At 37.0% G+C, this 21397-nt stretch overlaps 2 protein-coding genes across 4 annotated transcripts in view; both read left to right on the forward strand.

Moving 5' to 3' along the window:
- Nucleotides 1-21397, forward strand: part of LOC126712867 (ankyrin repeat-containing protein At5g02620-like) — a 66639-nt gene that overhangs the window by 6665 nt on the left and 38577 nt on the right. The window lies entirely within an intron of this gene.
- LOC126712869 (ankyrin repeat-containing protein At5g02620-like) lies at nt 3012-21210 on the forward strand. Of its 3 annotated transcripts, XM_050412373.1 has the most exons (5): nt 3012-3146; nt 10333-10862; nt 17412-19480; nt 20257-20367; nt 20629-21210. In XM_050412373.1, exons 1-3 carry the CDS (start codon nt 3134-3136, stop codon nt 18264-18266), a joined length of 1398 nt encoding a protein of 465 aa, XP_050268330.1. In that variant the 5' UTR covers nt 3012-3133; the 3' UTR covers nt 18267-19480; nt 20257-20367; nt 20629-21210. The 3 variants fall into 3 exon arrangements, 2 of the variants coding, with proteins under 2 accessions (XP_050268330.1, XP_050268329.1); XM_050412372.1 differs by lacking the exon at nt 20257-20367; XR_007651177.1 differs by lacking the exons at nt 3012-3146; nt 10333-10862; nt 20257-20367 and adding an exon at nt 16516-16903.

Consider the following 21397-nt stretch of genomic DNA (forward strand, 5'->3'; position numbering starts at 1 on the left):
TTGCTCACAAAGATCAAAGGTGCTAATGTGTCGATATGCCAAGTTGGACATTGTGGGGAGAGCATTGTTGTAGGCCCTCCACGCGAAATGTTTAAACTTGTTTAGCACTCTTGAACTCCATAAACCTTTATAGAATTTCCACTGAGAGGCTCCATCCGAACTGCCTGCAGATTCTGAGTTATCAAGGGAGACCAACAGCTTGTAGGCACTCTTTGTAGAGAACAATCCATTGGCTTTTAAGCCCCATGTGGGTCGGTCAGGGGGCAACCTGATGCTAAGTGGGATACCCAAGATTATTGAGGCTTCATGGGGGAGGAAAAAAATTCTCAACCATCTCTGTTTTCCATATACCAAGGTCTTGATTAATCAAAGCACTTACCTTGGTTTCAGGTTGAAGAGAGGTAAGGGGAGAGGTAACAGATCTATTGGACTTAACGAGCAACCAATTATCTTCTTTAATCCTAGCTGTACTACCATTCCCAATCCTCCAAACCATTCCCTTTCTAATCACATCTCTAGCACTTAGGATGCTCTTCCACGCATAAGACCCAATGGATGAATCTTTTGCTTCAAGAATCAAACAATTTGGAAAAAATCTAGCTTTGAACACACGGTGGCATAGAGAGTTCGGGTTGTTGATCATTTGCCAAACCTGCTTAGCGAGCAATGAATTATTAAACTTCTCTATCTCTTTGAACCCCAACCCCCCCAACTTCCTTAGCCTCACATAACCTCTCCCATTTTACCCAATGAACCTTTCTATTATCACTGCTATATCCCCACCAAAACTTTTGTATAAGAACCTCCAACTCCTTAACTTGCCCTTTCGGAAGCTTGAAACAACTTATCGTGTAGGTTGGGATAGCCTGAATGACAGACTTAATGAGCACTTCTCTACCTGCCTAGGAAAGGATTTTTTCTTTCCACCCTTGGAGCTTCTTCCAAATCCTCTCTTTGAGATAGATAAAACTTTGCTTTTTTGCTCGACCCACAAGCTCTGGCAACCCAAGATATTTTTCATATTGGCGAATAGCAGGCACACCAGAAGTTGTTGTATGGCAATCTGATCCCCAGGAGGAGTATTAGAGCTGAAGAAAATATTAGTTTTTATCTCTATTAATTTTCTGCCCCGACCCTCTTTCATAAATGGAGAGTAAATCAATTATTTTTTGACATTCCTCCTCCCTAACTCTACAAAACACCACACTATCATCTGCAAAAAATAAGTGAGAAATTCTTGGACCATTACGGCAGATAGCAACCCCATTGATTTCACCATTGACCTCAGCTTTATGGAGCAAGCTTTGCAACCCAAGAGCACAAAGTAAAAATAGGTAAGGGGATAACAGGTCCCCTTGCCTTAAACCTCTGGAAGGTTTTATATTCCCCACAGGTTGCCCATTAAGGAGAACAACATAAGTGACAGATGACATACATGACATAATCAGTTTAACAATACTTTCAGCAAACCCCAAATGCCTCATGACCTTCTTCAGAAAAGTCCATTCAACCCTATTGTAAGCTATGCTCATGTCTAATTTTAGTGCCATATACCCATCTTTCCCTTGGGTCTTACATTTGAGGTAATGTAGTGTCTCAAAGGCTACTAGCACATTATCAGTTATAAGCCTCCCTGGTAGGAAAACACTTTGGGAATCAGAAACAATGTTAGGAAGGATTTTTTTCAACCGATTAACCACCACCTTGGATATCAATTTATAAACCACATTACATAGACTAATGGGCCTAAAATTTGAAACATTTTTGGGGTTTTTGACTTTTGGAATAAGGGTAATAAATGTTTCATTGAGGGATTCATGGACACACCCCTTGTTAAGAGCATCAAGCACAATTTTAATCACATCATTACCCACAATATTCCAAAAAGTTTTGTAGAAGATAGGAGACTTACCATCGGGTCCAGGGGCAGTGGTAGGGGCCATTTGCTTAAGGGCATGTTGAATCTCATCAGCAATGAACTCTCGGGTCAAGATATCATTCATCTCATTTGAAATTGCTGGTTGGATGCCACTAAGAATGTCATCAAAATCAGAAGGATGGGAGGTGGAAAATAAAGAGTTGAAGTAGCCCTCAATCAGCCCACCCATTAGGCCTTCATCCTTCCACCATGTACCCGCATCATCCTCCAAACCTACAATATAATTTCTTTTGTTTCTTTGGTTAGCCTTGCAATTATGTTTTTCATTCTAAAAATTGATTTTTTTTTTTAATTTCAATTGAATTTGAAATTTATAGTGTCCATTTTTTGATTATTGCTCTTTATCATTATATTAAAAAATTATTGATTTTTGCTTTATGTAGGTAGAATTTGAACCATCTCCCTTATTTGAGGGTAAACTCTTGTTTGAGATGAGAAAATGGAATGGAATGGAGAGAAATGAAAAGAATAATTCTAGAATATTTTTCCATTCTCTTGTTTGGGAGTTTTAATGGAGGGAATGAAAAATTCATTCCCTTATTTGAGAGTTTAAGTAGGAGGGAATGAAATGAGTAGGAGAGAATACTTGTTCCTCTCTATTCCCTTAAATTCTCAAATTTTCATTCCCTCCAAAATTGGGAGGAATTGGAGGAAACTGAATTAGATTTAATGAATTTTTTTTATCAAAACTCCCAAAATACCCTTGTATATTTAGTCATTTATTTTAAAATAGGGCTCTAATATTAATATTTTCATAAAATGATTCAATTCATTTCCCTCTATGTTCCTCTTAAACAAGGTTATTTAAATTTCATTAATTTACATTCATTTTTATTTCTTTATTTTAAAACATCCAAACAGATTCATTTTCCTTATTTAAATACATTTCATTTCATTACATTCTATTATAAACTCTCAAACAAAGGAGATTTAACCAATACAGCTAATTGTCTTTAAAATTGGCTAATAAACAATTTATCTTCTAAAAAAAAAAAAAAACAAACAATTTATAGATTGTTAACCGTGTTTTCACTAACTTTTGCTACTGTGCATTTATTCCCTGTGGGCAAACGGTTTAAAGCCATAGAGGAAAAGGCTGACTGGCACAGTCATACTCTCTTATGTATCTATCGTTTCCTTCGTGCTATTCTCAAGCTCTCTAACTCAGAAAATGAACAAGCTCCAAAACGCGGCATGACGATATTAGGTAAATTTTTGCATCTCCCTTCAAGACAATTTGTTTCATGGTTATTAACTTCTTAATGTAAATTACACCTTCTAAGTTTAAATAAAATTTGAGTTTTCTAAGTTTTAAAGTCATTCAATTTAGGCATTTTCTTCAATTTCATTAAAGAAATTGCAGATAAGTATGCAATTAACTAATAAAAAAATATTTTTTGAAAAAAATTCTTACATAAAAAATTAAATGCAAATATTTTGATTAATTTTATAGATTTTTTTTTATGTGAAAATAATAGTAGTTTTTTAAGAGCAATTTTAAAAAAATGGATAGAAGGTCTAAATTGAATAAATCTTAAATTTAGTGGACTCATTTAAATGAAAGTAAAATTAGAGAGTTGAAATGAATTTAAACCAAACTTAGAGGGTGCAATTTGCATTTTAGTATTCTTCAAATATTAAAAATTTTCAATTATATAGGACAAAAGTTACATCATCATATAATAAAAGTTGGATTATAAAGCTGGCGGTTACACTCTCATTAATTATTAAAATAAATTATCTGATTAATTATTGGAATAATTTATTTAGATAAAACTTGATTACTTAAGTTTCATTAAGGTTGAAATTCTCCTCTAACTAAAATTCTTTTACCAAAACTATATGGGCTTGAAAATACACTAGGTCCATTTAGGGTGGTGGAGTTAGGTTGTTAGGCCCAATACCATTAATTTGTTTAGAGTTATGGATTTTCGAGGTCACTTTTAATGCAATCTTATGATCTAAATGTTGTGTTTGAGACAAAAATAGCTCAATAATCATTCATATAAGACCAAATTGGGAATTAACACTTCCTCAGATCTGGCTGAAGAGCCAATGTTCGTATTGAGTTCAAGTTTTTCAGAAACAGGATTTCCTTACATAGTTCTTCTATTGTCTTTCAATTTCTCGTCCCTTAATTTGGAGGGGTTTTCTTTCGTTATGTAGTCCTTTGGATTGCATCCTAACCCTCCACTTGTATAGCTAGGGGCCTTCCTTTGGATGCTTGTCCCATCAAGGTTGTGCTAGTGGTGGTGAAATGTGCTGCAAGCTATGAGACTACTGTTTAGGGGTTATTCCTTCATTAATGTGACCATCTGAGTTGGTACAGTGTATTAAATGCAGAGGTGATTGTTACTTTATCTAGAAATATCTTTTCTTTATTGCTCACATGTTTCTTCCACCTTCCTCGGTTTCTTGTCTTTTGGTACTATTGGCTTGCTTGTTAATTCCCGAGAAACACTTGCTCCTTGGGCTCCTTGGGAGGGCGGTCTCTTCATCTTTCCTCCTCTGGCTGGGCTCATAGTTTCTATTCCGTACTTGGCCTCACCCCTCCTACAAAAACTTTCAAAAAATTTTAAATAAAATTTAACGTTGCCTTTTCTATAACAAGTGTGTACACTATAATTAAATATTAAAGTAATTTGTCTTATTAATTATTATTAAAGCTTACTTTAGGTAAAACTTTATTACCTAGTTTTTAAGAAGTTTAAAATTCTATTCCAACTAAAACTATATTACCAAATTTCAAGAACATATCTATTTTAATTATCTTAAGCATCTATCCATGATTTGTTATCCTAATATATATGTGTGAGGGGTAAAGGACTAATAGGCCCATGTCGATGTCTACATTGGGCCAGGGGCCTAACCCAAGGAAAAACCCCTCCTCGGCCATGGGGAAAATCCTCCTCGACATGGATATAGCCGAGAGTAAAAGAGGCAAACGACCACTGGTAGTGACACTCCATATCGTTTCACAAGGTAGGAAAAACACTAAAGCAGAAAAAGACAACGGAGAAAACGGAAGCGTTTAAGGGAAAGACTGCCATTATTGCATTCAGTGCCTTGTGCCTGACACGACTATACTTCTCTGTCCTTACAACCACTTCCAACAACTGTAGGGAATGGCTGATGGGAAAAGTACCTACCCTAGGGACCCCATTCAGGAGGAAGAAAATGACTATAAAAAGGGAGTAAAGAGAAACAGAAGAGGGGGGAGACCCCCCAACACACAAGAGGCACCAGAAAAAGCTCCTCAGATCATGCCGAGGACCAATTTTCTCTAGTAAACTCGGCCTGTGAGGAACACTGTGATGGCCATTGTCCATACACTAAAACCTAGTTCTTTGGCCCACTCTCTATAAATTCATTGTACCGGGCTCACTGGTCTAAGGTCCCATGCATCTTGGGCTTGGCCTGAAAAACGTGACCCTACAATTGGCGTCGTCTGTGGGAAAAGCTTGTGCCTTAGCAAGCGCAACGGCTAATCACAGTGGGATCAAGCTCCTGCTAGTAGAAGTCCATCAGGAAGACCGTTGTGACGGTGGTATGAGCTACACGAAAGCCTCCCATTATTTCCTAAAACACACCACCGTTGTCGTAACTCAGCTTCCACTCAGGCCCACACTTCGAAGCGTTGATTACGTGGGAAGGGTTGCTAAGTGATATGTGGTCCTAGGGGCTTCTGATGTCAGACGTGTGACTCGGGCACTTAACAAGGGGCTAATTCTCGCGGGCCTAGTAGTCCAGTCCGCTAAATCCTATATGGAGAGAGAAGTTGATGGCCAAACCAAAAGCCCAAGTGCTAGGCAGAACCAAGGTCTTGCATAGTCCTCGGACTCAAACCTATGAGAAAACTAGACACTCTAAGAGCCTAAGCCTGAGTCCTAGACAGAACCAAGGTCTTGCATGGTCCTCGAACTCAAACCTATGGGAAAACTAGACACTCTAAGAGCCTAAGCCTGAGTGCTAGACAGAACCAAGGTCTTGCATGGTCCTCGGACTCAAACCTATGGGAAAACTAAACACTTTAAGAGCCTAAGTGCTAGACAGAACCAAGGTCTTGCATGGTCCTCAGACTCAAACCTATGGGAAAACTAGACACTCTAAGAGCCTAAGCCTAAGTGCTAGACAAAACCAAGGTCTTGCATAATCCTCGGACTCAAACCTATGGGAGAACTAGACACTCTAAGAGCCCAAGTGCTAGACAGAACTAAGGTCTTGCATGGTCCTCGAACTCAAACCTATGAGAAAACTAGACACTCTAAGAGCCTAAACCTGAGTGCTAGACAGAACTAAGGTCTTGCACGGTCCTCGGACTCAAACCTATGGGAAAACTAGACACTCTAAGAGCCTAAGCCTAAGTGCTAGACAGAACCAAGATCTTGCATGATCGTCGGACTCAAACCTATGAGAAAACTAGACACTTTAAGAGCCTAAGCCTAAGTGCTAGACAGAACCAAGGTCGTGCTAGACAGAACCAAGGTCTTGCATGGTCCTCGGACTCAAACCTATGGGAAAACTACACTCTAAGAGCCTAAGCCTGAGTGCTAGACAGAACCAAAGTCTTGCATGGTCCTCAGACTCAAACCTATGGGGAAACTAGCTACTTCAAGAAGGGCCTAAGTCCTAGGCAGAATGGAGGCCTTGCATGGTCCTCGGCCCTCCGGCCTTATGGAAACTAACACACAATGGTACCTTTTTGAGTGTTTAGACCAGGTACAGTCATGCCTCGGTCCTCGGACCATACACCTAAAACAAGTTAAATCTACGAATATCATTGGAAATGCGGAAAAGAACCCTAATACCCAGCGACCCCCTCAAACAGTTTATTTCGGATTACACATCCTCAGGCGGTCACCCCGTTCGCAATACAGAACGTGTGACTGTTATCCCGGTTAGTCTTGTACAGTTAACCTATCTAAAGTCGGCATTGTCGTGCTCGTCGGTCTTGATAAGTTCAAAGTAATAACTCTTTACCGATGAGGGTATCGGTTCTAAGTACGGTTTGAAAGAAAAGACACCGGCACGTCCATTCATAAGATAATTATTGCAGAAGAGAAAGGATACATAAAATGCGATAAAATCATCTTTTATTAGATAAAGAGATAGTACAATATAAATAAAAGGGCTTAGATAAGCCTGTAATCATAAGCTAACTAAAAAAAAAAAAGGAGAAGGAATACACGGGGTTGATAGATCCTTCAATTTTGCTCTAACAATGACTAGGCAAGTCTGGATGGCACTAGTGATGGAAGAGAAGAAGAAGCAGAGGCACCTGGTCCACAACCTTACTCTAGCAGCGACTAGGCAAGTCTGGATGGCACTAGTGATGGAAGAGAAGAAGAAGCAGAGGCACCTGGTCCGCAACCTTGCTCTAACAGCGACTAGGCAAGCCTGGGTGGCACCAGTGATGGAAGAGAAGAAGAAGCAGAGGCACCCGGTCTGCAACCTTGCACTAGTAGCAACTAGACAAGTCTGGATGGCACCAGTGATGGAAGAGAGGAAGAAGCGGGGATGCCCAATCCCCATACCTGTTCTAGCAGCAACCGAGCAAGTATCGTTCTAGCAGCAATCGAGCAAGCACGGATGGTACCAATGATGGGAAATCCAGGCCCTCACGTGCATGACATATAGCACCAGATGGAGGACCCAGTGCTGTCGCACCAAAAATCTGATGCGACCTCCACCCATTTCGGATTTTGGCTGAAGGAAGAAGAGGCTCCTTTCTTGCCTTGTCGAGGAGAAAAAATGTCTTGAGCCTTTGTCTCCCTTGTCCTGATCGGGCCATTCTGAATCTCGGAGATACCCAAGGCTTCTGAAGAGGGTTTTGTTCCTTCACCCTTACCCTAACCATGACCATTTCACTCCCAAAATCTTAGTCACTCTCATAGTAGGGACTTAGGGAACATTTGGGGAGTTAGAAACCTGAAAAACTCAAGGGTTTGCAAATAAAGGGGGACTATCTCCCACTGCGCGTCTTATATAGGGAACAAATCTGGAGGCAATCAATTCTTCCCAAATCCCTAAGAAGGAATTACAAACGAGATCAATCTCGCTTGAATTCCAAAGTAGTCTTCAGTCGTTGGATTTATGTCACCTCATGAAAGGGCCTTAATTAAAGCGTCCCTCGTGTATCGAAACAATAGGGACGCGACTTGGATAGACTAAAAGAATATTTCTCAGCCAGGAATGCGCCTCGGGCAAACGAAGAGACTCTGGCATTAATGGAAGGCAAGACTTGGCAAACCGTGACAGAGGCCCGATATCACCAAAACCCTCCTCTTCGTCCGAGGAGCCGGACAGCAGGATTTTGAGGGGTTATTGTGGGGGATAAAGGACTAATAGGCTCATGTCAATGTCTACACTAGGTCAGGGGCCTAGCCCAAGGAAAAACCCCTCCTCGGCCATAGGGAAAATCCTCCTCAGCATGGATATAGTCGAGGGTAAAAGAGGCAAACGACCATTGGTAGTAACACTCCATATTGTTCCACAGGGCAAGAAAAGCACTAAAGCAGAAAAGGACAATGGAGAAAACGGAAGCGTCTAAGGGAAAGAATGTCATTATTGCATTCAGTGCCTTGTGCTTGACATGACCATACTTCTCTGTCCTTACAACCACTCCCAACAACTGGAGGGAAGGGCTGATGTGACAAGTACCTACCCTAGGGATCCCATTCAAGAGGAAGAAAACGACTATAAAAAGTGAGTAAAGAGAAACAGAAGAGGGGGGAGACCCCCCCAACACACAACAGGCACCAGAAAAAGCTCCTCGGATCGTGCCGAGGACCAATTCTCTCTGGTAAACTTGGCCCATGAGGAACACCGTGATGGCCATTGTCCATACACTAAAGCCTAGTTTTTTGGCCCACTCTCTACAAATTCATTGTACCGGGCTCACTGGTCTAAGGTCCCATGCATCTTAGGCTTGGCTTGAGTAACATGACCCTACAATATGTATTACAATCGTTAATTAATATAGGAGAAACTCTAATAAAGTTTCGATTAACTCATTAATTTGTAAGATAGTTTCGATAATATTTGTAAAATATGTTCTTTTCTTTTATATTGAATTTTTGATTAGTTAGTTAAATCGCATATGATAAATAATAAAGGATAGTTTAATTTAGGTAGATTTTTATTATATAAGTTTCAAGAAATTTAAAATTCTAATCAAACTTTTTTTTTTTTTTTAGTTTGAAAATACTTTGATTTTGTTAGCCTAGCTTATTTCATAGAAACTCTAAATTTCTTCACACACATATCATAAAGTAACAATAAACTATGCTGACAATAATATTCTGCCAAATGACTCTGCTTTTATTAGTACTAATGTGTAACCCCGTGCATATATACAGATACAATTAAAAATAATTACAATTATACGGTTCAAAAATTTTTTTTTTATAGAAAATGTTGAAATTATACATGATAACTTATACATTTTTTAAACCATAAAATTTTAAAATATGTAATGGTTTTTCATTATATATACACACACACACTAGCCTCATCACACGTGCATCGCATATTCGATGAGGCTTTTTATTTTTATAGTGTCATCACACGCGCATCGCATGCTCGATGGGGCTTTTTATTTTTATAGTGTCATAATTTTCATTCATTCTAATTTGAGATTTATACGTTTTCTTATTAATGTTACGCATTTAGAACTACTAATAAATCTAGGAGTGTCATGAGACTTCAAAAAAATGAACAAATATTATAAGTTTATTTTGTAGCAAAAAAAAAAAAAAAAAAAACTGTGTTTTTATTATATATATAATTTTTATTTTTAGAATCTAATTTATAAGTAAATAAAGCAATTTAAAAATCAACAGGAGAGTGACCCTATTTTTTAGGCAATATTTTAGTGAGAGTTAGATTTGTATTTTTATTGGATTGTCCTTTAGTTTAGTCTTTACTAAAACATAAGGGTGTAAAGGCATTTTTAAATCAAAAAAAGGAACATCCCAAACAGTGAAAGCCCTTTAAATAGTAGTATATATATATGATTTAAAATTATTTAGATTTAGACTCTTCGCTTTTTTGCATCCAATAATTCATTTCCCACCAAAAAAAAAAAAAAAAAGATGGACACGTGGCGCAAAATTGAACTCCAATTTAAATCTAATTGGATTTAGACTTTTCAATTTTTACACAAAATAATTCACTTGGCACAAAAATTAAAAATTAAATAAGACACATGGCTCACAATTAAACTCTAATTGAAATTCAATTTAGATTCTAATTTGGTTTTCTTTGAGCTTTAACTATATATATAGATTTCTTCACACAGTTTACCAAAAAAAAAAAAAAAAAAGATTTCTTCACACATTTCTATCGACATTACCATTCTTTTGCAACTTGATCTTTTCTTTATCTTTCTGTAGATTTTTTGGGTAAGTTGTTAGAAGCTTGTCCATCTGCAATTGTAGAAGCGGATGACTTTGGCTGGACTCCTCTTCACTATGCTGCACATTTTGGCAATGCAAAATTTGTCAATCTATTTTTGAAAAAGAACATGTCCCTTGTTTACATAAAGGACAAGGCAGGCATGTCTGCTCTTCACATTTCGGCAAAAGAAGGGCATGTTGACGTAACAAGAACATTTATTACAGAATGTCCAAATAGTTGTGAATTGTTGGACAACAAAGATAGGACAGCTCTTCATCTTGCTGCAGAAAGTGGAAATAGTAAACTGGTGAAGGTTTTCCTACAAACGTTGGCTTCTGAGGATCTCATAAATCAGCAAGATAAGGAAGGAAACACCCCTTTTCATCTGGCTGCCATGGAAGGGCGTTATGCACTATTAATGTCATTGGCTAAAGACAGGAGAATCGATTGGATGGCTATGAACAAGGCAGGGATGAGTACAGTTGACATTATTCAATCAGATAAACGACTTAAGTCAGGAAAAAAGGTAAGCCCCGTAAATCTTAAATGGTACACTGAACACAATTGATGCAAAATTATAGTTTTACCAGGAAAATTTTGTTAGAATTATATGGTTAAATGATTAAATTTATCATTTCTCATTAATTTTAGCTTTTTGGAGAATTGTTAATTTAACATAATATCAAAGTAGGAGATTCTAGTTTGATCCCTATCACCTCCACTCTCCCATGCGTGAGGGATAGTGTTAGAATTGGTAATTTAACAAAATTCCTCCCATTTGGAAAGGGAAAAAGATAAAAATGAATGGAATACAAAGAATTTTTAACAATATCATTTATATTCTTTTGTTTGGAGTTTATTTTTCTCTCAAAACTCATTTTTTCATTTCCAAAATTGGGAGAAATTAGATGGAATAAAATGAAATTGATTGAAATGTCCATGATACGCTTCTATGTTTTACAAATTTTATGTAATACCTATTTCTTATTATTTGCCTCACTTTACCTAATCATACCTCATAATTTTGTCAATTCTTTAAATTGTATAACTAAATCTTGTTGTCTCGCCATTTATTTTCTTTTCTTTTTGTTTTTAAAATTTTTAATTTGATAATTGGGGAAGGGTGGATTCTAATCCTAGAATGTATTCGCTAGAAACACTATCAATCCATAGGGATTAAAAGCGATCACTTTATATTTGTTAAGAACTAAAATCGACCAACTTAAGTATTTTAAGGTCCAAAAGCGATCATTTTAAGCTTATTAATGATTAAAAGTGACCACTTTTAAACTTCAAATACAAAAATCAATCTAGGGCTAAGTTTTAACAATGCAAAGTAAATTTTGGCCATAAATTTTAGAGTGTTCTTGTGTTCTTATTAATTTTTTATTTTATCCCATATCAGACTCTTTGTCATTTATATGTGTGATTAGGGAGATTAAGATTCTCTAGAGTTTTAGCGGTAATTTCATTGTTTTCTAAATTATTCTCATTCATTTTGAAATGAATGAGAATAAGATTTTAAGAAGAGTCATGCTTAGGAATACAACAAAAGTTAACAACATTATCAAATTAGTACTATAGAAAATTTTAATTGCACAAATGGTGGGTCCATATGTGAGGTGATAGACTAATTTAGGAATATTGTGAAATTATTGTGAACTTTTCTTGTGTCACTTAAAAAAAAAGGAAAGAAAAAAGCAAACAAACACCCATAGCAGACCCACCTCAACAACCACCACAAACCCACAATGCACTCTGATCTCACTGTCGATCTCACCAAACACCAAAAGTCAAGGCTGCAAAGAGAGAGAGAGTAGTAGGAGTCACTTTAAAAAACTCACCAAAACCATCGAAAACAACCCACCACCTAAGCAATTGGCCATGAGGGTTGCATGGTAGGTTTTAAAGAGAGAGAGAGAGAGAATAAAGTATATTAAATGTCAATAGCAGATCATTGTAGCACATTTGCAAAAAAAAAAAGGAAAAAAGAAAAAAGAAAAAAATGGTACACTGGATGAAGCTTGATTTATGTTGTTTGTGGTGCTAAAATAGCATTTTGGTGTTTTAGCATACCCAATGCTAGTGCTTAGACATTATTTAATGACAATTCTAATAAGAACCTACTGGTTCTTAAGGATTTATGAATAGGGATTAAATTCGAGGACAGTTAAGCTCCAAGAACTGGAAAAAGGAAATTACAAAGATATTGAGATAAAGAGAAGTAAAGTTTTGTAAATTTTATGAATGAGTCTCATACAATGGCTAACCTTAATAGTGGCTTAGGCTAAGCTTTCACTAAGGGTATGTTTGGTAGGAGTGGTAAAAAAGTGGGAAAATATAAAATGGGAGGGATAGAAAGTTGAAGGAGATAGAAGAGATTTTAGTTTTCCCTCATGTGTGTTTGGTTAGGAGGATGGAAAGTGGAGGGATAGAAAACTCCTTTGTTAGGTTGGGAAAAAAAATAAGGGAACGGAAAATCTAATTTGTAGAAATTTACTTTCATGCCCCCATTATATAAAACATTGTTTATGTCTTTATGTTTTTATTTTATATTATACTACCCCACAAACATTTATATACATTTATAAGCATATTAATCTATTTTTGTTTAATTATTCAATTTTTAAAAAATGTTTTAGGAAAATTACACAAATTATTTCTTATGAAAAAAAGAAGTGCTACACCCACAATATTTTCACAATACTTTCAGTTTTCATAACAAATCCTAGGTAATTACTTATTATTGGTTTTAATTTGAACTTATCGCTAAAATCACTTTTTTGCCCACCAGTAACTGTTAATAATAACTTGCTATTTAGAATTCGTAGTAAATATATATATATATATATATATATATATTTTGGTAAATGAAAAATGGGTAGACGAGGGGGGGGGGGGGTGCCACCAGTGTGACTTCTTTACCTGGGTATGACCATAGTAGCATTCTACCTGCTCTTGGGCAAGACCCCATACTCCCGGTTTGTGAGAAACTCACTTATTATTCTTTTGGACCGTTTGGGATGGAGATGGGATATAAGGAACACCAACACACAGCTAGTTGTTGAGGCTCGAACCCAAATCCTGAGACTTGCCTGCCTATTATCTTACCAACTTGGCCACCCGAATATTGGTCGTTGTAAAAATATTGTGCACTTACCATTTCTCTAAAAAATACCCACACAATTTTTTTTTTTTTAGGGAAAATTCCCTAGTTGGTCCCTATCTTTTACATCAAATGTCAATTTAATCCCTAACCTTTCAATTGTGTCAATTTAGTCCTTCACCTTTCAGTGTCATAACAATTTGGTCCCTACCGTTATCTTTTGGATGAAAAAAATCTGATGTGTCAAACGAAATAATAAAAAATTATTTTTCTTGCCACGTCAATGGTCAACTATGACACATCAAATTTATAAAAGAAAAAAAAATTATGTTCACACAGTCGGATGGAAATTAGAATACACTGACCACCACAGAATAAAGAGAGTGACCAACAGCCACTGTGGAAGTCTCTTTCTCTTCTTGGAAAAGCTTTTCAAAAAGAAACAGCTTCTTCTACAGCAACAACAGCAAAAGAAGTTGATAATAGCTGTTGGATCAAATAATATTATCAGATGGCTCGCTCTCTCAGTCAAGCCAAGCTTCTAGCTGAGTGCATTGCAAATGGTTTTTCTCTCTTTATCAATCGGCGGGGTTATGCGGCTGCATTACATGCCTCAGTGTCGGCAAGCTTAGCTAGTGGAGGATGGTCTCGTAGTAGGAGTAGAAACCTAAGTAAAATAGAAGAGAGGGCTTATTGTGGGACACGTGGTTTTTTTAGAGGATTCTGTGCTGCCCTTGGACTAACTGTAGAACCATTTCTGACTATGTTTGTTGTATTACACCTTGTTGAATTATCTATGGCAATGAATGACTATCTAGTATTGCGGTTTCAGTTATTTACATAAGGTAACCAATTAATTTTTATGTAATAATAATGATGTTCTTTTTTTTTTTTTTTTTTTTAATTAAAATTAGAATACACCCCTTAAAATTTTCTAAAATGCCAGGGGTTGTTTGGTTTTTTTTTTTTTTTTTCATCACTCATCACTCCTCACTCAATTTTCGTCACTCATCACTCATCTCTCATCACTTAAAATACCTCAATTTTCTAAACCCCACCCTTTTGGCACATATTTTTAGCTTCTCATCACTTAGATCATTTTCTACTATTTGTGGGACTCACTGCTGTTTATGGGACTCACTACCTGAGCACATGTTAGTGAGTATAGTTAGCCTACCTGCCTCCCTCAACTCTTTTCATTTCATTTTCTTCTCCTTTAGTCACCATTGCCCTGTTACTCTCCTAACACAAACTCGAACCCAGCTAAAATAGAAGACAATCGGTGTTGATTAGTGTAGCGGCAACACTAATCGGTGTTGATCCTCCAACATGTAGCGGCGTTGATCGGTGCTGATCTCCCACCTTCTCAACCTAGTGGTGTTGATTTTTATAGATCCCTTAACCTAATGCCGATCTCCCACCTTCTCAACCTAGCGTAGATCTCCATGTTTTATTGGTGTTGATTTTTGAAAACCCCAAGGCTTGATTTTTCATAGATCCCTTAAGTTTTGTTGGTGAAATTTGTAAAGATTTTTTGTGGGTATTGTTCTGTTTGAAAAGTTTGTTTCTTGATTTTTTTTTTTTTTTTTTTTTTTTTTTTTTTTTTTTTTTTTTTTTTTTTTATGGGTCTGAGACTGAGATGATGGTGCCGACGGTGGAAATGGAGAAGAAAAACAGCAATACCTACACACAAACATCCTACCCGGTTTGTTTTTTGTGCAGTTGGGGTTGTGTTTGTTTTGGGTTGAGGTTTGTTTTGAAGATTGTTTGAATTGAAAATTTTTATGGGTATTGTTTGTGGGTATTGTTTGGATTGAAAAGTTTGTTTCTTGATTTTGGAAGGATGGAGAAGATGATAGGTCTGAGCTATGATTGGTAGTGGTATGAAGAGGTCGTGGATGGGGACTGAGATTCTTTTGTCTTTTGATGTGGGTGAGATTTTCCTTTGAAGAAGAAGAATATATAAAGAAGAACAAATAAAGAAAGAAAAGTGGAGATGAGAGTGTGGTATGCTTTAGTGAAGAGCCATTGAAGAAGACCCATTAAAAGTAGTGCCTGGGTGTGATGTTGCTCTGATCGTGGGACCCTTAGTGTGTGTTTAATTACCAAAATACCATTGAAAACTGAGTTTTGGAAACTGAAAACACCTCCATCACTCATCACTCAAAAATCAGAGAATTGAGTGATGGAAACAAAAACTGAAAACAAAAGCCAAACACACTTCTCGGCCGTAGGTCCTACCATTTTTGAGTTATGGGTGATGGAAACAGAGTTATGAGTGATGGAAACACAAAAACCAAACAACCCCTAAAAGGCTGAAAACCTAGCCCAAGAACACACTCTCGTCAACATCCAATACCTTCTCAACATATCTACCATCGATTCCATCTACTACGACATCATCCTCCTTTCCATCAAGCTTCGCAGTAACCACCATTGAATCCCAGACCCCACCGCTCTCGTCACCGAATTCCTCGCTATCTAGCACACCACATGTCATGAGAACGCTCGCCACTACAGCACTGGTGCCGCTCAGTTCCTCTTGATCAAAGGAGGAAGTTTCACCGTCCTATCATCTATCACTCTCCTCTCAATCTTCCTAATTCTCCCTATCAACCTCTACGCTGGAACTGCTTCTCTAAAAGATGATCAATTCATCAAAACGACAATCAACCACATCACCAAAGGCTCTCCTTTACTCTGGATCCTTTTTCTCTCTGTCGTTGTTGTCATATTGGTTCATTTCTTTCTCTACGCAACCTTTAATCCAGTATGTTCTTGGGCTGGGTTTTTAGGGATTTTAGAAAATTTTGAAAGTTTTAAGAGGACCAATATGACTCTGTGGGAACATAAATTTTAGGCTTGTTTGTTCGCTTGGTTTTTTTTTTTTTTTTTTTTTAAGAAATTAAAAAACAAATAAAATTTGATGTGGCTGCCCAATTGGTAATAATGTGTAGGAATTTTTATTTATTTATTAATAATCTACACATCAGAATTTTTCATCTAAAAGATAATGGTAAGGACCGAATTGACACGATACTGAAAAGTTAAAGACCAAATTAACACAATTAAAAATTAGGGACGAAATTGACATTTGCTCTGACCAAGAAATTTGCCACTTTTTTTAATATATCTATAAAGTATAAACTGGCGCACACATGGAGGAGGAAAAAAAAAAAAAACACCTTCTAGTGAGAGCAATTCATCGTCTACCCATAAATCTGGTAACTAAGTCACAGAGAGGATGTCGAAGGCACATGGAAGGAGATCGGAGCGAGATTTCATGGGCCGCGAAGTCGACAGTGTGATACTTTGGCGAGTCGATCGACGGGGGATTCCGTGGACGGTGAAGGATGGCGGCGACTCAGCTAGCGATCTACGTGGAGGACGATGACGACTTTGCTTGACCCGGATTCACTTGGCTTAGATTGGCACTTTGAGGGGTAGACGCCTAATTTCAGGTATGGAGCTTTTTTTTCCTTAATTTCCTTACCGAATCGGGGAGATGAAATTTTGTGAGGCCAGGTGAGTACTTCTCTTTCTCTGTTTTCTATCTTGAACCAAACCGGGAAAACAATATTTTCTCTCTCTCCTTTTGTTTTTCCTCTCCTTTTCAATCCAACCAAACGGACCCTAAGTACTAAGTAAATTGTAACTGCCTGCCAAACTTGTCACTAACAGCTTCCTAACTAACTCAGCATATAACTGTCCAGTAACTAACTGAATACAACACATTTAGAACCTGCTTAATTTCACTAAGCACATGGCAATTTGACTAAATCACTCCAATTACATGATCACATATTCACACCTACACATGTGCTGTATCATTAAGGTAAAGAATTGGTGCTGCACTAGTGAACACTGATGCAAGTTACTGCAAAATGGACATGCAGCTTAACAACTTCTGCTGTACTAAATGAGCTGAGTGACAGTGTCCTAACAATTTCCCTTCAAACACCTTTGCAGGAAAAATTCATGTCAAAGTTGAATAGAGACGACATTAGATTGAGTTTGGAACGAATCGTTGACAGACATACTATGGAAGTTCAGACTCTTGATACAGAAGGACATGGACAATTAATTCAAGAAACACAGAGAAATGAGCCTGCAGAGCAAAATAAGGTGAAAGATAAAGCCCTTATTGCTACAAAAAAAAGACTCAAAAGACAAGAAGCTATTCGGAAAATGGTCGACCTCAATTTCGTTGTAGCCACAATCATTGCAAGTGTCACCTACGCAGCGGTCATACAGGTGCCTGGTGGAAACGACGACGACGACGGTGAAGCTACTTTAAGAGAAAATAAATATTTCAAAATATTTATGATTTTCAACGCCTGCGCTTTTGTGTTTTCGCTGCTCTCAATGTTATTCCACTTTTGCATTGGCCATGTTAGCCTTAGTAGCAGTATCGGTCTCATATACGCATCGTTATGCTTCACGTTCACTCAGTTTTCTCTTCTCGGCATTACCGGTGCCTTTTTTTTGTCCATACGTGCAGTCTTAACCAAAAGCTCGGCGTCTAAGTCAGGCAGTGGTGGACCACCAGTGCCCGGTCCACCACCGCCCCCGGGCAGTGGTGGACCAAAAGTTCCCGGTGAACCACGGCCCCCGTTCCGGGACAGGGGTAGAGCACCACTGCTCAGTCCACCACCACCACTGCCCAGTTCACCACTGCCCGACTTAGTCCCCAAGCACTCTCAATCCAATGTTTTCACTGACTATTGGTGGATTGGTCTTCTTTTTGTTTTTTCAATCTTGGCGGCTGTCTTTATAATAAGAAAGAACAAAAAATTGGTGGTTTCAATTTTGAAGGAGTCTTAGCTCTAGGTCCAACTTTGACCATAAGCATTACATGTTCACATATTCATCGTGTAATCGGTGGGCTCAAAACAGCTGAATTTGTCCTTGGTCTTATCCTCTCTCACTGTCATATGCTCGTGTGATTTCATTCCAGCAAGCTTTCTGCACAACCAATGTGATCTCTTTCCCGCAACAACAGGAGTGCTCCGGCCAGCAGATTATTTTTTTACTTTCTGTATCTTTTACCTGTATGCCGATTTAAATAAGAATGTCCACTGCGATTTGCTGTATCGCCCTCTATGTGATTGATTGTTTTGGTTTGTGAACAACTTATCATTTTTCAGGAGATTATATATATATATGGTTGTGATTAAGTTACATTTTTTTATGTAATTGTTTGCTGATCAATAGCTTTAAAATATACTAAAATTATTAGATGTGTTTTTTGATAAATCTATGTTTAAAGCATGTATAACATGATTTTAATGGCTAATTAATTCTATAAAAGGTAGAAAACGATCATATCTCATTGTCATATTAGTTTGAAAACTTATCCTTTGAAGAAGATGCCATGAAGCATGCGCATGTATCTATATATCTCATTGTACAAGACTTTAGTTCTTTAGAAGTCTAAGTGACGGTGTCTGTTATATGATTATAACATTAATACATTTCTTTTGTTATAGGTTGAATTTAATCTCAAATTTTTTTATTTGATAACAAAAGACTTTGTCAATTGACAAAAGGTAAAGAGTCAAGTTGGTGAGGGTAATTCTCTCAGCCTTGCCAAAAATTCCCCTCTATTTGATAGTTTTTTTTTATTCCTACAATTTTTTATGTAATCTTTATTGTTTTGGTTGATATATCTCTTTTATATATCAAAAAGGGAAAAATGCTCATACACCCCTTAAATTTTTAGCCACTGACCAAAACACCCCCTAAACTATTATGTCAACTAATTTACTCCTTAAACTATAAATACCTGTCAAATCAATACTTCAGTTAGTCTAACGTTAAAACATTAACAGAATAAGCATGTGAGATGCACGTGTTCCCCACTTCTCCACAAAACAAATTCAATAACACGATAGAGAGCAGAGACCTTTGACCAACAGAAAAGAGAGAGAGAGGTGGTAGAATCAGAGCCACCGCAGAGCTTCCCTCCACCGTCTTGCTGCACTTGTCCCGGCAGTGCCTTGGTGGTTCAGCCGCACCGTTCAAGAACCCAGCACCTGGTATATTTTTTTCCCTTTCATTCTTTCCCTGAGTTTAAATCCACAAAGTTTCTTTTTTAATATCCATGTGCGAATTTCTATAGTAGAAATTCTTGGTTTGGTTTTATTCTTTTTTGTTCGATTTTTTGAGGTTCTTCAGAGCTGTTGCTTTAGACTATGTCATAGAGCTATTTGATTAAATGCCTGTGTGAGATATGGCTACTACATTATCTTAGACTTAGAGGATATGGTGGCTGTTTCCTCACACTTAGTATTGGCTAGAATAATTGTTTTAGATTATTTAGTGTCAATTTGCAGATCATAAGACAGATGCATTATTTTAAGAGCTCAAGTCCAAGTTGTTAAAATTAGATTCCACCTTCGGGGTCATTGAGTGTTGCTTTTGAGTATGGCATAGAACTGTTTGACATTGGCAGGAGTGGTCATATTAGAAGCTATGGTCTATTTATCAGTTGTGGTCTATTAGAATAATAGATAAATAGGCACTTGAACTTGTGGTTTTACATATAGCAGTGATGTACATCTCTTGCAAGGTGAATTTTAGTAGTTTTATTTGTGTATGTTTATGCATGTATTGTTTTGATGGATATGAGGTCTGGTGCTTTTTAGCTTGCATGCCCACTCTATTGTTGAGATGTTTAAGCAGGAGATGAAATTGTTGTCTTTCACTTGTGATGTTGTTGATATTAATGAATCGACTTTCCATTAGATAATACTAGAGTGGTTCATTTCTTTTCAAACATATTTGCTTTTCTTTTCTTAATCTTTATATGCAGAAATATTGATGCAATTGTGGGTCACAGTCCGTGTATGAGAGGGATGAGGCCATGGGATGAAGAGAAAAGGAAACCACAATTTAGACTGCAATTTAGCGAGCTTGCAGATAGGTGATTTTTTAGCACGGTGTATATATTGTTTGATGTGTTGGCAATCTAGTTGCTAATTATTTGACTCTTTATTGGCCATTTGCAATGAATTATATTCTCCATACTGTTTTATTTAAATAAGTAGACTGGTAAAAATCACTAGCTTTAAGGGAATAGTTTAGCTTATGGATGAGGAGTTTAGTGTATTTTTTCCCTATTTCTATATTGTTCTTTTTTTTCCTAGCTCTTTCTATTAATCTTCTTGTTAATTTTGTACTGCAGCCATGGATGAATGTCTACTTTTACTCCTTGCAAATGCACCTTTTATGCCAAATGTACCACCCTCAAAATCGTTTACATCCAGTGCTTAGGCTACTCTTGCAAAGCCCTTATCTGCCACTGGGAGTAGTACACTTCAGCTCAGTTCATCTCGTGTAAAATGTTCAAACTACATTGTCTATGATTCCGATGATTACTTAGATCGAGATATTGATGAGATTGCAGATGCTATGGCTACTGTGTCCAAACCGTCTACATCCGTGCTGCACAACCTACATTATCTGATATGATGGATCTACTGTAGTAGATTCTGCCTTGCTTACATCAGATTCTACATTGCCTAAATTGTATTGAACAAGATATTAAAGAGATTAAGGAACACCAGGAGTTAGGAGTTGATAATTTAGTGATGTACTTATGTTCTTTGTGAACTTGCTAGTTTTTGTACCTTGTGAACTTTGATGCTTAGTTATGACAGTCTGTTTTTGTATTTAAAACATACTGTATTTTATACTCCTTGCTTCTTGTAGGTTTTGAATATTGTAAATATACGTATCAATTTCTTTCAAACTTTTCTTTTTTCTTGATTTGCTCTTAAAATTACGAAGAATTTAATATTCTTTTGCCCAACTGCCACTTTTATATACTTTCATGTAACTTTTAGGTGACCATGTTATTATTGACATGTAATCATGCAAGCAAAGCAATTTTTATGAATGATTGAATGGTCGCAGGCTATGTAACTTAATTATTTCTTTTCATGGTGTAGGAA

This window comes from Quercus robur, chromosome 2, assembly GCF_932294415.1.
Source record: "Quercus robur chromosome 2, dhQueRobu3.1, whole genome shotgun sequence".
Taxonomy (NCBI): Eukaryota; Viridiplantae; Streptophyta; class Magnoliopsida; order Fagales; family Fagaceae; genus Quercus; species Quercus robur.

Coding starts and splice junctions, on each gene's coding strand:
- LOC126712869 (XM_050412373.1), top strand. Junction 10,863..17,411: donor GACTTAAGTCAGGAAAAAAG/GTAAGCCCCGTA, acceptor ACACCTTTGCAG/GAAAAATTCATGTCAAAGTT.